Source organism: Myodes glareolus, chromosome 3, assembly GCF_982192425.1.
Source record: "Myodes glareolus chromosome 3, mMyoGla1.1, whole genome shotgun sequence".
NCBI lineage: Eukaryota > Metazoa > Chordata > Mammalia > Rodentia > Cricetidae > Myodes > Myodes glareolus.
The window spans coordinates 9984660-9998745 of record NC_142028.1 but is presented as its reverse complement, the minus strand read 5'-3'; the positions used below and the strand labels follow the sequence as shown (position 1 = coordinate 9998745).

The following is a 14086-nucleotide window of genomic DNA, read 5'->3' as shown; positions in this document are numbered from 1 at the left end:
CTTTCCTTCAGTTGTCTGGCGTGGCTTTTTAAAGACCCACTTGTCCAGAGGGAGAAATCAAAGAATAAATAAAATTAAAGTTCATATCCTTACCAAGAAGACAATGTTGGTGTTTTGGTAGAGTGCCCGGGCCACACAGATCCTTTGCCTCTGACCCCCACTCAGGTTGATGCCCTTGAAAAGAAATACCAGAAAGACCCACTTTTATCATTTTTCAATAAGGGATCTGATGGTAATGCAAGTCTCTCTGAACACTTTTAACATCACTAATAATTCTCTCTAACGCCAATGCTTGCTGTATGTCCATAGTCTTTGACCATTCACACCACTCCCTCTCTCACTCTGAGAGCTCCACTGAACAAAAGCGTGAATAACCAGCACTCTTGTTGGGTGCCAAAGACAAGCAATTCCAAATTTTTAAGTTTTTGTATTGGCTATACTTTGACACATACCTCGTTTTATAGAGTTTTTTTATTTTATTTTTAATTATGTGTGTTTCTGTGTGGGTAAATGCACATGAGGGTAAGATGCCTGTGGTCAGAGGAGGGAATTAAATTGCTTGGAGTTGGAGTTACAGGAGGTTGTAAGCTGCCTAGATGGGTGGTCAGAACCGAACTTGGGTCTTCTTGTTAGTCATTAGTGTGATAAAGATGGCAGGTCTAAATATTTTCATCTGCCAGAATAACATGATGTCAACATAAAATAGGAGAGTGTAAGAAGAAAAACACTTTAACAAAATAATAGATGTTGGTGTGATGGACTGGAAGAAATCATCAGAAGCGATCTCAGTTTCCAAAGCTATTCCCATCAGCAGAACCAGGAAGGCAGAGAATGCTTGGTCAGAACCAGGGGTGATGGTTCACTCTCCCCACCCCCGCTTACTGCCACAAGTCCCGAGCAGGTAGCACAGTATGACTCGCACAGTGGGCAATGGGCACTTACAGGACGGTGGTGTCAAAGAATGCCTGTCCTTAGATTTTGGTGCCTGTCACTGGGACAACATGCAATTCCTAAGCCCCCAGACTTCCCTATGCTCTTCTGAGGATTAAAGACAAGCAGACAACTTTTCTCTCTTTTCTTTTGTGCATTCCTTAGTTCAGTTACATGTAGCTCACCCTTTCTCCAATTTCAGTTTGGTCTCCAAACGGTAACAAATCAATATCTGGCTGAAGAGAGCAGGCATCGGTAACAGCTTTGTACCTTTGGGAGAAATGATATTCACGGTCTTTTGAAATACAGATGTTCCCTCAAGTGTATTACAGACTCTGACAATAGCCACCCCTCCCCTCTTCTCTGTACCTTCCCTTTCTTTCCCTACCTTCCCCATCCCTTCTTCCCTCCCTTCTCTCCCTCTCTTCTAGTCTGCCCCTTCTAGTCTCCCTTCTACTCTCAAGTCACGTTTATGGGTGAAAGGTTTTGTTATCTATTTCAAAGGAAAGGAGGATCCAAAAATGCAACAAAACATATACTATTTGTCCTTCTGAGTTTGGCTTATGTGATGTAGTAGCTTCAGCTGTACCCATTCTCCAGCAAAGAATATAATTCTCTACTTATTATTTATGATGAATGAACTCAAATATGTTGATATACAGTATTCGTTCACTGATTTAGTTTTGAGGCTTGTTGTTCATTATTCCCATGTTGCCCACAACTCCAAGTTCAGTATCTTAGACTGGAACAAACATTGACTGAGTATGTTAGTGTGAGCCTAGACTGGGAAAGTGTGAGTTTCCATTCCTCCCTCTGTGAAAAATGATAGTGGTGTGAGGTTATATGCACATTAAATAGCTAGATTTTCTCATTTATAGTTTATATCTAAAACACCACTTTGTATTTAAAAATTATATCCAAGTTTATTTGTCTGTTAAAAAATTTAAAGCTAGCTGGATGGTAGTGGCACATTCCTTAATTAATTAATTAATTCCAGAACTTGGGAGGCAGAGACAGGTGGATCTCTGTAAATTCAAGGCCAGTCTAGTCCAAAGCAAGTTCCAGAACAGGCTCCAGAGCTACAGAGAAACCCTGTCTTAAAAAAAAAAACCAAACCAAAACAAAACAAAACAAAACAAGCTGAAAGCTAGCATCTTCCAAAGAGGATCAAGGCAAACACACACAGAACTGGGCTTTCTCAGGCGCTGTCAGTGGAGAGGGGAATTAGCATTCCTGTTTAAGAAAAACAATAACCCCTCCATAAGGAAATGTAGAAATCTGCCAGAAAAAAAAGGAGCAAAATGAAGCTTAAGGGAGATCTGATGGTGAGACAGTTCGTGATATCTGTGAGGTTCAGAAGGAGGCTGTCCCTCATAGTCAAGCACAGGCTAAGTGGCTGCCCTCAGATATTGCTGTGGATGTTAAGGGAGGAGAAACAGAAGGGAAGGGGATTGGTAGTACTCAAATTTAGTTAAGTACATAAAGATGGAGCTAGAATACAGGTAAATTAAATATAGAGAAGCAAAGGACTTGGAGACACTGGAGAAATTATCAACAATTTAGTTATTGTGCATGTTCATGTGTGCAAGTGTGTTCATATGCTCATTTTGTACAGGTACATGTGTGTGCATGTTCATGTGTGGACATGTGTATGTGCGCACATCCATGTGGGTGCAGGTGTGAGTGTGTGCATAATCATGTGTGTTCAGGTATGTGTGTGTTCATGCCCATGTGTATGTAGATGCATGTGTCTATCTGCCCATTTGAAAGTCAGGACAACTTCAGGTGTCTTTTCTCAGGTACTTTCCACCTTATTTTTTATTTGTTGGTCTGGATCTCAGCAGGTAGGTTAAGGCCGGCTGGACACTGAGCCCTGGGGTTTGTCCTGTCTGTCCTGCTTCTCTAGCGCTGGGAGCACGGAAGCATGTGACCATATCTACATTTTTTTACATGGGTCCTAGATATCAAATTCAGGTCCTCATATTTGCAAAGAAGACATCTTACTACTGGCTGAACTATCTCCCTGGCCATCAACCATTTATTGGTTCTAAAATATTCAAGTCAATCTTGCTTCCTTCCCCATCTGCCTCCATTATTATTCTAGAACTTTTTTCTCAACCATCCACTCTTTTGCACTTCTACTCTCTGATTCAAGCATGTGTCTAAGTGATTCTTCCAAATGACTCCTTTCCATCACTTTGACTCAATTCTGAGTGTGTCTGCCTGTGTTTCTCTATCTAGTCTGATGTTTTGACCTCCAAAGTTAACACTACATTTTCTTGGAGCCCTTTCCATTCTTATTGTTAGTTGATATCTTATTTATTTATTTGTTTGGGTTATTTCTGAAGCAGGAACCTATGTAACCAAGCTGGCCTCCAGCTTGCTATCCAGCCAAAGATGATCCTCCTGCCATTGCAACATCCAAGTGTTGGGATTTCAGGCACGCCCCGCTCCACCAGCCTGTGCCCCCTTTCTAAAGCCTACAATTCCTTTTTGGAATACACACAATAACATCGAATGGGCTTTATAATCACCCCAACCTGGTTCACCCTTCTGAATCTCCTTTAGTCTGCCTGTTTCCAGAAAACTTGAATAATATTTGTTGTTCTCCCAAGATGCCATGCTCCTGCCTTCTTTTCTTGTCAGTATTCCTCTCCTCGTGCGTAATTCTCTAACTTTCAAGATCTCAGCTTTTGATCTTAAGACCCATCACTGTGAATGTGGCTCAAGGAACAGGTCATGTTGTCTACCTTCCTATGGAAGATGTAGAGAGATGGTATAGTCAACTCATTGTCGTCACTTGGGGACTCGAAACTCACCATCTGTCCTGTTAACCCTCTTGTTTCAGCATACCCTGACATGTCCCTTTTTACCCACTCAAGAACAAACTACGCAGTCCCATCCCCCTGTTACACACTCTTCCACCATGACCTTTAGTTTTGTGGCATTGCCTCCCCATTAGTGAACTGGTCCAAACCTGTGGATCACAGTGGGTTGTTTCAGTTGTAAATTCAATTTGTGCAAAGTTACCTCTGTCTATTGAAAGGACTTCCAAAAGTGATGTTTTCCTCAACTGTAGCATTTAGAAGCCAGGGCTTCTGGGCAGCATAGGCCACAGAATACCTGCTCCTGCTGGGGAGAGGACAAACAACACAGATTACATGGGGCGCTGTGCTAAACATTTCAGTGTAACTAAAGCAATGAGAGCTGACAGAATATATCACACATGGAAGTAGACAACTAAAAGCCAAGAAGGTCAAGACCCCCAACCTTAGAAGGCATTTATTAAATAAGTCACTTAAATTACAGGGATCAGATTTAATTAAAATATCATGCAATGAGTAAAATTTGATTCTCCTGTGCTGATGAAGTGTTTAATGTTATAAACTGTTAAGAGAAAATTTCTTTTCTGAATTGAAATTAAAATGTTATTGATAATTCACTCTCTTTAGTAGTCACAGATATTTTGGCTTATACTACACCCACTTTGTGAAACGGTGAATTTTTATAATTACTTTTAAGAACCATGAATTAAAAACTAGAATTAGAGTGCACATTTGTGTTTAATTACATAAGTATATTTTATCTATATAAAATATCACAAAATGAAGAATTATATCTAGAGAAGACTATTTCAATGTTGAAACTATACATTCAAGGTCCATGTTTCAAAACATAAAATATTTTTAGGGAGAGGAGTTGGAGGAAGGGTGAATATGCTCAAAATAAATTATAGGAAATTCTCAAAGAACTAATAAAAAAGTTTAAGAGAAAGACAGAAAGTAAATAAAAACTATTAAATTCCTCCTCTCTTTTCTATTTCTTTAACTTACAAATTGTGCTATATGCTTACACATTAGACTTCAACTTGCAATCATTTCAAAATACATGAGCTGAAGAAACAGAAGATGAAGGGACCAGGCTGGGGAAGGGAGTGGGTGAGCTTTGAATCAGATCTCCACAGTTAGTTCATGATATGTCAGTTCTAATGATGGGATTACAGTTAACAGAGAATAAAGTTAAGAGAAAGAAATAAGAAAAGCTAAACAGTCATCGGGAAGCATGGCATCATAGGGCTTTAGAGGATATTAAAGTCTAGTGTGACAGTCATCTTTTAGATAGTTACATATGTGGGAAGGCAGTGGTCCCCAAGTCTGGCATGTCTCCTGCCCTTCCCCTTAATCTGGGGAGTGTTTTTCTGATGTTGGTAGTCAAAGCCTCTTTGAGCTTTTGGTTTTTGTTTTGTTTTGTGGGTTTGTTTTGTTTTGTGGTGGGATGTTTGTTTGTTTTTGAGTAGCTAAAGCACTGGGCTCTCAATTTCAATGCCATATTCAGATATCATTTGACATATAAACACTGTGTGTATTATTTCCTGGAGTTTTTGTTTAATGAGCCCCCAAGATCCTTTACTAAAGACAGTTTGATTTTCAGCCAAATTTAAAAAACATGTGACCCATTGAGACAAAAACAGTTGACCCAATGAGATACTTGGCAAATTTCTTTCTTTTTCTTTTTGATTTACTGCGACAGGCTGTCACTCTAGCCTAGACTAATCTGGAGCTCAGTGTGTAATGAAGAATGGCCTAGAAATCAAGCCCATTCTCCTGCCTCGGGGTTACAGGCAAGGGGATGACAAATTAACCCTTGAGCATCCTGCAAAGTTTGGGAACCACTGCTGTTGGAGATATGGTAGGCATCTTAAAAATGACTGTACACCACCAGAATGATGAGGGGCAGGAGATTAAAGACTGACGGAGAAAGTTATTTTTATTAAACTTGGGTGAAAATAGAAATAATACCTTCGGGTTGCTTCAAATGAAGGCTCAGATTCATTTACACTGTAAGTATGGCAAACAATGTTCATTAATTATGAACTGTGACCATGAGAGGATGGGAGTGCACACAGGTATCAGATAAACAAACATCAGAAACATTCTTCCACGTGGTTTCAAAGACAAGCTAGAGAAATTATTTTCTTCTTGTCGATCTTCCTCAAGCAGGAGGTAACCAATCACCAAGCCTCTGGACGACAACAGGCCCAGCTGTCTCCCACACAAACTTCTGCTTCGTGTAATATCTTGTAGTCTATGTCCAGTTCTGCTTCAGTTGGCTCTGGAAACTTGAGTAATTTCCCTAAAACCCAATTGCCTATAGAGCTGTATGTCTAACTTCTTACCATCATTAAAATTTGATTTTAATCAATTTAAATTACTTTTGATGTCCTGAGACAAGTTCAAAAGAAATACCTTGAGAGTCTAAACATGAAATGGTCACAAATCCCAGGTGTCATCCTCCAAGGATCATATATGAAAGTCAGACGTGAAACAGGTCAAACGGCAACATCTGAACACGACTATGGAGTGATTCATGAAAGTGGGATTGGACTGATTCCATGTAGTTACACACTAATTATGGGAGGAGGGGGTTACTTGAAGGTTTTGTATTTGAATTTTGAAGCATTTAGTCTTACCCAAATTTTATTATTTTGAAAGATTTTTCTTCAATTGACCTATGCAATTGATCTAATCCAAGAGTAAGTGTTATGCTGCTTCAGACAGTGCTCTAAGCTTTCAGTGAGAAAATATATCTAATTACATTACCTATTGATAAATTTGTTCTAGAACTGGTAGGGGTTAATTCCAATATTGCGCACTGCTGATGACATGATAGGTTGTTTAATAGAAGCAAAGAGTCATTAATACGAGACTAATAAAATACCAGACTATAAAAAGTCTCCCCACAAGTATCTCCTGATTTAAGTAATTCATGAAAACAAATAGTAAAATACTTCATATCTCAATTTGGATATCAAAACATTTGATCTTAAAATCTTAGTAGTAATGTTATTTAAGTCATCTATGAAAGAAAAGTAGATGTGCTGGATGTTAGTGGGCTCATTTGCGCATTGTTCATCCAGATAGAAATGCCCACCACACAGCTGGATGGAGACCTTGGAAACCACCATTTACCCAGATAATGATCAACTAAATTTCCACTGGGTTAAATATCAATTAAAAAACTTAATGGAGCCAGAGAGATAACTCAGTGGACCACGTCTTGGCAGCCAAACTTGACTGACCTGAGTTCAAGGCCTGGGAACCACATGGTACAAGGACAGGCTCAATTAAGTTTTACTCTGAACTCCACCCACACACTGGCAGATGCATCTCCCACACTAAATAGATAAATACATAATTGAATATATATTTGATCACCTCCTGGTCCTGAGACTATTAGAGTTCCCATGAGAAGGAAGGTTCCTTCCTTCCTGCATGGTGCTGCACTGTTGTCAGAACACGACAAGCAGAAAGTACCAAGGTAAACAGGAATCTCCCTAGGAAACACATTTCTGGTCATGTCTGTGAAAGTGTTTTCAGAGAATTTTAACTGAAAAGTAAAGATCCACCCTGAATGTGGGTGACAGCATCCCATTGGCTGAGATCTTGGGCTGAGCAAAAGAACTGGGTGCCAGCACCCATGCTTCTCCACCACCCAAACACATATGCAGCGTTATCAGCTGCTTCCTGCTCCTGCAGCCATGACTTCCCAATCATGATGAACTGTGCTCTTGAAATTTGATGAAAAAAAAAATCCCTTCCTTTTGTAAGTTGATTTTGTCAGGTACTGTGGCAGCTCCTTCAGTCAATAGCCTTTAAGATACCAGCCCACTTGGGCGTGAACTCTTATACTACAAATGCCAAGGTAAAGTGTGTGCTCACTCTTCCAGCTGCTGGGTGCAGTTCCTGTTCTCCATTCATGCAGAGAACTGTGATCAGTGAGTCTACCCCTAAATAAATAACCCTTTATTGTACTCAGTTCTGAGCTAGTGTGGGATTTCTTATTAGCATTCATCTTTATCTGGTGCCCAGTGTGGGGCTCGAACCTATGACCATGGGATTAAGAGTCTCATGCTCTTCCGACCGAGCTGGGTGCTAGAACTGGGCAGGACAGAAGCCTCTGCCAGCAGTCAGATGAGGTGCTTACTCACAGATATAGGCAAAGTAACTAGTTAATGAAATTAGCAATAGAGCTGATGCAATGAGGAGGATGAAGAATGGGCCACACTAGGAAAATGCCCAGAGAACTTAAGGCCCGAGAAAGTGCATAGCGGATTCCCATGCTTTGCTCTGCTCAGACAAAGAACCAGTAAAACCAATATGGCCAAAACATGACAGAAGCAGTGGACATAAGACCCACAAAGACAAGCAGATGAGAACTACTTAGACAGTGAAGGACTCATGAACCACTTTGTAGGGTTCTACAAAAAAAAAATCATAAACTTCTACTTAAGAGAGAGGTTCAGTTGAGAAGCCACACTCCAGTGGATCATAGGAACTGCAAGAACAGGAGGGAGGAGATACAGAGGCCTCTGGAGTCTAGTAGAGCAGTGAGGGCAGTGGCCCCAGAGAGCTGTGCTGAGCAGGTAAAGATACCCAGCTGCCTTGGCTTGCAGGGATGGTGAGAGGGGAGGACGGAAGAGCTAGAGACAATGAGCACAGGAAGGGCGGTGCCTGTGATGGGGACAGCAGAGATTATTAGCATCAAATACACTCGGTTTGAGGTGCCTGGGGAGTTTCCAAATGACCTTGACCATGAAGCAGAAATTAAAGCTCAAGGGAGACCCAAAAAGGAAATGAAGACTTCGAAATGATTTCCTGTCTTAACATGTCTTAGCGTGTAAACTGTATATATTCCATCTTATTCTTTAAAAATGTGTATTGCAGGAAATGTTGATAGAGAAGTCAAGAATGAAATTAGTTTACATAATAACTACTGGATTTACTTTTACATATTTTGTACCAGAGCATATATGTCCACACACAAATAACTAATTAATTTTAAGTCATGATATCCTCAAGTACGTGGGATACATTGTAGGTATGACGCTACTTTGCTTCCCTGCCACCTGTTACTAACACTTTTCACATGTGGATGACTTCCTTGCTTAGCTTTCAGTAAAACTTGCAGCATGCTTCTCCCCTTACCATGTGGTAATATACAGTGGCACATGTCTGTAATCCCAGTTCCCAGGATGATGAGGAGGGAGGATCATGACTTTGAGGCTAGCCTGGGCTACATAATACGCTCTCGTCTTAGAAAGCAGCCAAAACCAATGAGAAACAAAGCCAGTCCCCATTATCCATTGCATAGATTTCTTCTCCTTGTCAGTTTGTTTGGTGGTGGTATTTTTGGGGATTCTGCCTTCCTCTGTCTGCTTCTGTGTTTACCAGATCATCACACATTTCCCCGAGACATCAGTTTCCACTCTCTGCTCCAAGTCTTTTGTTCTCTTGTAAACAAAGTAGATTGTTGGAACCATTCACTGATCTTTTTTTTTCAAAGTAATAAGGAAATGGAAACTGGAATTTTGTTATCTAACAAAATTGAGAGTGCAAAGTAAACAACGTCTTAGATTATGAAATGCATTTCCATATTGCTATGTTGCTTATTTATTAAACCAATTATAATAATCATGAATGGCAATGCCCAGAGTCAGACGGACTCAATTGGAGTGCAGGACCAGAAAATTGAATGAGACCAGGGAAGAGCAGATTAGAACTCCCTGGAGGCCTGAGAGAGAGGCTTCTAGTTCTGTCACTCACATTCTTACAGCTGTCAATTTTGATAAAACAATGTTAAATGGAAACCAAGTAACCTGATGATGAAGGCAACTGTTGCAGCACACAATTTAGCTGGTGGGATCTGCTTTCCCTCCAGAGCACAGGCTGAGAGCGGGAAGGCAGACACTGCTCAGTGTCTGACTTCTCGGGCGTCATGATTTCCTGAGCTATCCTCTGAATGTCAGCAAACAGTTCCATGGCTACTGCCTTCTAGATTTTTCCAACGCAGATAAAATAGACTCTCAACTTTTCTCAGCTGCTTTCTTTTGCCAATGACATTTTTGCAAGCAAGAGTTCTAGGCCAAATTTCACAGCCAAGCATTTCTCTCTCCTAACGTTTCAAGTGTGGTGTATGCTAAAGGGCCCACAAACGATCTCTAGTCCCTCAGAGACACCTGTGCGCATGAGTGTCTGGCTACACTACAGTGGAGCTTGTAGCCACGAGTTCAAAACGGGACCCTTTCCAACAAGGCTGCTCAACTTTAAAGCAACTAATAGTGCTAGGATAGCTCTCGGTTGTGGGGGCCTCACGGTGCAGCTCAGGTGGCTTAGCAGGTATCTCTGGTCTTAGCAACCAGAATAGCAGCAATATAGTTCTCAAGCATGTCTCTGTTCATTGCAAATTTCATGGAAAAAAATATAGTTCTCAAGCATGTCTCCGTTCATTGCAAATTTCATGGAAAAAGAATCGCACCTGGATAGGAATTCCTACAGAACACCCTCATTTATTTATTTATTTGCTGATTAATTTATGTATATGTGTATCTGTTGGTTAATTTATTGGACAGAAGTTTCAACTAGTTCTCTCATATACTGCCCATGAGGATTCAACTAGATAGGCCAAACTAATTTAACCTAGTTTGTTCTTCAGCACTCAGTGCTGCACTAGTATTGCCCCGTTCACTTGGTTACCTCGACCTGTTTGCAGACCCCTGCATCACCGCCCTGGGTGAGTGACCTCTCTCTGTGTTAATGGAGGTGTTTGCAGGTGTCTTGGTACCTGAAGAGGCATGGAGCTGGGTCGCTTTCTCTTCACGTTCGTTTGAACTGCGTAGCACACTAGGCTGTCCTACCCATGTCTTCCCCAATACCTCTAGTGTCTAGCTTACACTAAATATGAAGAGAAATCGTTACTTCTCGGCCTCTTCTGAAGACTTTAGAACACATCACTTGATATTTGTTCCCTGAACATTGAACTCTTGATATTTTTGCATGTAAGCTTTATAAATAGTATAAACTTTTCATAACTTATTTTATTACAGAATAAATTTTTTTATTTGAGTATTCTCTATGTACATTTAAAAATTTGTCTTGAGCACCCCCACCTTTTATCTTAGCATGTAGTAGCTAACTACCACAGTGAGTTGCTTTATAATTTTCATGACATTTGAGGTTTTCCACCAGTTTTTGATATTTCTGTGATTTTTATTTTTTTATTTAATTTTTTTTTTTACATTTTCAGATAAGCTTTTATTAGTGTCTGTAAAAAATATAACTCTCAACTAATGGATGTTTCTAGTGATCTCAGTAAAACTGCCCGAAGTTACAACTAAAGGTCAGTATGGAAATACCGTAACACGTTAACGCCTATACAGATGGTTGTGAGCCACTATGTGGGCTCTGGGAATTGAACTCAGGACCTTAGGAATGTGATTTTTATTTTTATATCTTTGCATATTTCAGAAATTCTATGACCCATGAAATAAAGAACTACCATTCTAGTCTTCCCTTGGAAGCTTTTCAGCTGTGTGAGAGAACAGAAATCCATTAAAAGCACTGTCCTCGATAGTGTGAACTGTCAACTTGATACAGCCGAGAGTCAACTGAAAAAGGAATTCTCTCAATTAAGAGATCAGACTTCTCTCTGGGCAAATCTATGGGGGATTGTCTTAGCGTTAATAGTCATAGACCCAGCCCACGGTCAGTGGCAGGATCCCCTGAGTGTGCAGCTCTGGGCTATATAGGAGAACTAGCTAAGCACGAGATAGGTGAAGAAGCAAGCATCATTCCTCTGTGGTTTCTACTACAAGTTCCTCCTTGATTCCCTGCCCTGACTTCCCTCTGTGATGCATGGTGACCCAGAAGCCAAGCCCTTCTTTCCCCTTGTTGCTTTTGGTCTGAGTGTTTATCGCAGCACCAGAGAGGAAGCTAAAACAGACATACTTACTTGCTCCAGTAAACTTTTCCTTCCAGGGTCTGCATTTCCCCAAGGATGGCAAGGAGCAGAGATGATTTCCCACACCCCACTTGGCCCACGATCATGGTTAACTGACCTACAGAAACAAAGCGGAGAACAGGAAGATGAGAAAGACTCCGTTTAGCAAAAGAAAACCAAACCAAAACCTGGCCATGGTGGGCATGCTGGGACTCTCAGCCCTAAAAAGACAGGTAGCTAGGAAGATCAGTGCAAGCTCCAGGCCAGCCCGGTCTACATTGCAAGTTCCGGGTCAACCTGGTCTACATTGCAAGTTCCGGGTCAACCTGGTCTACATTGCAAGTTCTGGGTCAACCTGGTCTACATTGCAAGTTCTGGGTCAACCTGGTCTACATTGCAAGTACCATGACAACAAGAAACATACAGTGAGACCTTGGCTCAAACACTAAGAGCAAAAGAAAAAATAAATAAATATTCAATAGAATAAATAGCAAAATAAGTTTTTATAAAAGGAGGACACATTTAGACAGGTCTCACATTTCAATCCCCAGCCCAGTTTGGTACCAAGCAGTGGAGTAAGCAGTTCCTGCCCCTGTCTTTTGCAAAAGGAAAGAAAACGTAAAATCTCTGGGTCTGACTTACTACTTTAATTTCTTGAAAGCTCTCCTGTGGGCTAGGCTGCCCTAGAACTTGTTGTGTATTTCTGATCCTTCTGCTCCTGTCAGCTGAGTCTCATTGAAGACCTGTGCTTTAGTATTATTTAAATGGAAAGTAGCTGATACCAACTAAAGAATAAAAGAAACAACTTCTTATACTATCAACACTAGTTCTAACGTCATTATTAAATCCAAACAGTGAAGGAGCAATTATGACAAGAGTCATAGTTGAGATAAAGTGATGTGGACTGTTAGGATTCCGTAGCTTCTCACTTTGACCTCCAGATGTGATAGAAATGCCAATGCTACTGATTATCACACCAGACTGAATAAATATTTCTACTCAGTTATTCAAACATTTTAAATAAAATTATTATGACCTTTCCGATGTATATTGTTCTTATGGTGCTCTTATAAATGCTATTGTCCTGTTGATTTACTTCTTGGATAATTTGTTGCTAGCACATTAAAATACAGAAATAAAACTTAACCAAGGAAGAAGATCCTCACATGGTAATAAAATATATGCAGAAAACAGAGAAAGATGGAAATAACCCCAGGCTTAAATATTTGACAAACTAATATTATTAAAACGTCCGTGCTTTCCAACACTATCTACAGACTCAATGTAACCTTCAGGATCCCATGCCAAAAACATTCTACAAATGACACATTCCAAAGCCTCCGGGATCTGTGTGATAATGGCATGTTGGGTGACAAAATGGAATGAAGAGCCGAGGACTAACACACATGTATCTGGTCACCTAATCCGCAGTAAGCCCTTCAGGATCATACAGTGGGGAAGGAAACAGTGGTGATGGGCAAACCCAATAAGCACTTGTGAAGACTGGGCTTCAACTATTGGAGTCTACGGCACCCTAAAGTCATCTCACAGTGACATAAAGCCCTAACAGTCAGTGTAGAAACTTCAAAACCCTCAAGAAAAGCAAAGGGGAGAGCTTCTTTTCATACTGATCTTGGCATGAATTTTTGGATTTTAAACGAAAACAAAACATAGTGAAATGGGAATACCACAAAAATGTAAGTGGTACAGCAAAGGAAATGATGAGCAGAGAGAAAATGGCGGAAAACACTCACAAACCTGCTACCTGGTAAAGTATTCGTATTCAAACTTACAAGAATTTTCTACAGCTCAATAGGAGAAAAAGAGAACGTGAGCATTCAGTACAAAAAAAACATTATGAAGGTGACTCGAATATTAAAACTAGAACTACCATATGGTTCATCAAACTCACCTCTCAATGTCTCTACAAAATAATTAGAATTCAGATAGTCAAAGAAGTCTATGCTCCCACACTCTCTGAAGCATTTTTTGTGGTCTCCATGCAGATAGAAACAACCCAATGTCCACTGACAGGGAAAGAAAGCATGCTACATACATGTAATAAGATGTTCATCTATCAAAGAAGGAATCCCTACTGTTTTCAACAGCATAGATGAACCTTATTCTAAGCAATGTAGGACAGACATAGAAGAGAGAACACGGTCATGGGCGATGAATATGGTTTCTGACAGTCGAACTCTCAGAAGCAGAAACAGCCAAGGTGGTTGCCAGTGAGCAGAGGAAGAGAGCTGTGGAGGAACAGTTATTTAATGGATATAAAATTTCCAAAATCCTTTAATGTCTGCTCTGTATGGTGCCTAAATAACTTTAATCTGTGGCAGGATAGCTCAGGGTATGCTTTTCCCACAAAAGCTTATAA

General features: G+C 40.4%; 1 protein-coding gene across 8 annotated transcripts in view; it reads right to left on the bottom strand.

Moving 5' to 3' along the window:
• The window catches only part of Abcc9 (ATP binding cassette subfamily C member 9), a 132686-nt gene that overhangs the window by 62022 nt on the left and 56578 nt on the right, over positions 1 to 14086 (bottom strand). For 5 of the 8 annotated variants that reach the window (XM_087903972.1, XM_087903974.1, XM_087903971.1 and 2 more), the window contains 5 exons: positions 11719 to 11824; positions 5730 to 5768; positions 3961 to 4062; positions 1116 to 1200; positions 94 to 174 (listed from right to left, as the gene is read on the bottom strand). In XM_087903972.1, the coding sequence (XP_087760098.1) occupies positions 94 to 174; positions 1116 to 1200; positions 3961 to 4062; positions 5730 to 5768; positions 11719 to 11824 (413 nt within the window). The remainder of the gene's footprint in view (positions 1 to 93; positions 175 to 1115; positions 1201 to 3960; positions 4063 to 5729; positions 5769 to 11718; positions 11825 to 14086) is intronic. The other 3 variants (XM_087903977.1, XM_087903976.1, XM_087903975.1) reach the window with 2 other exon arrangements.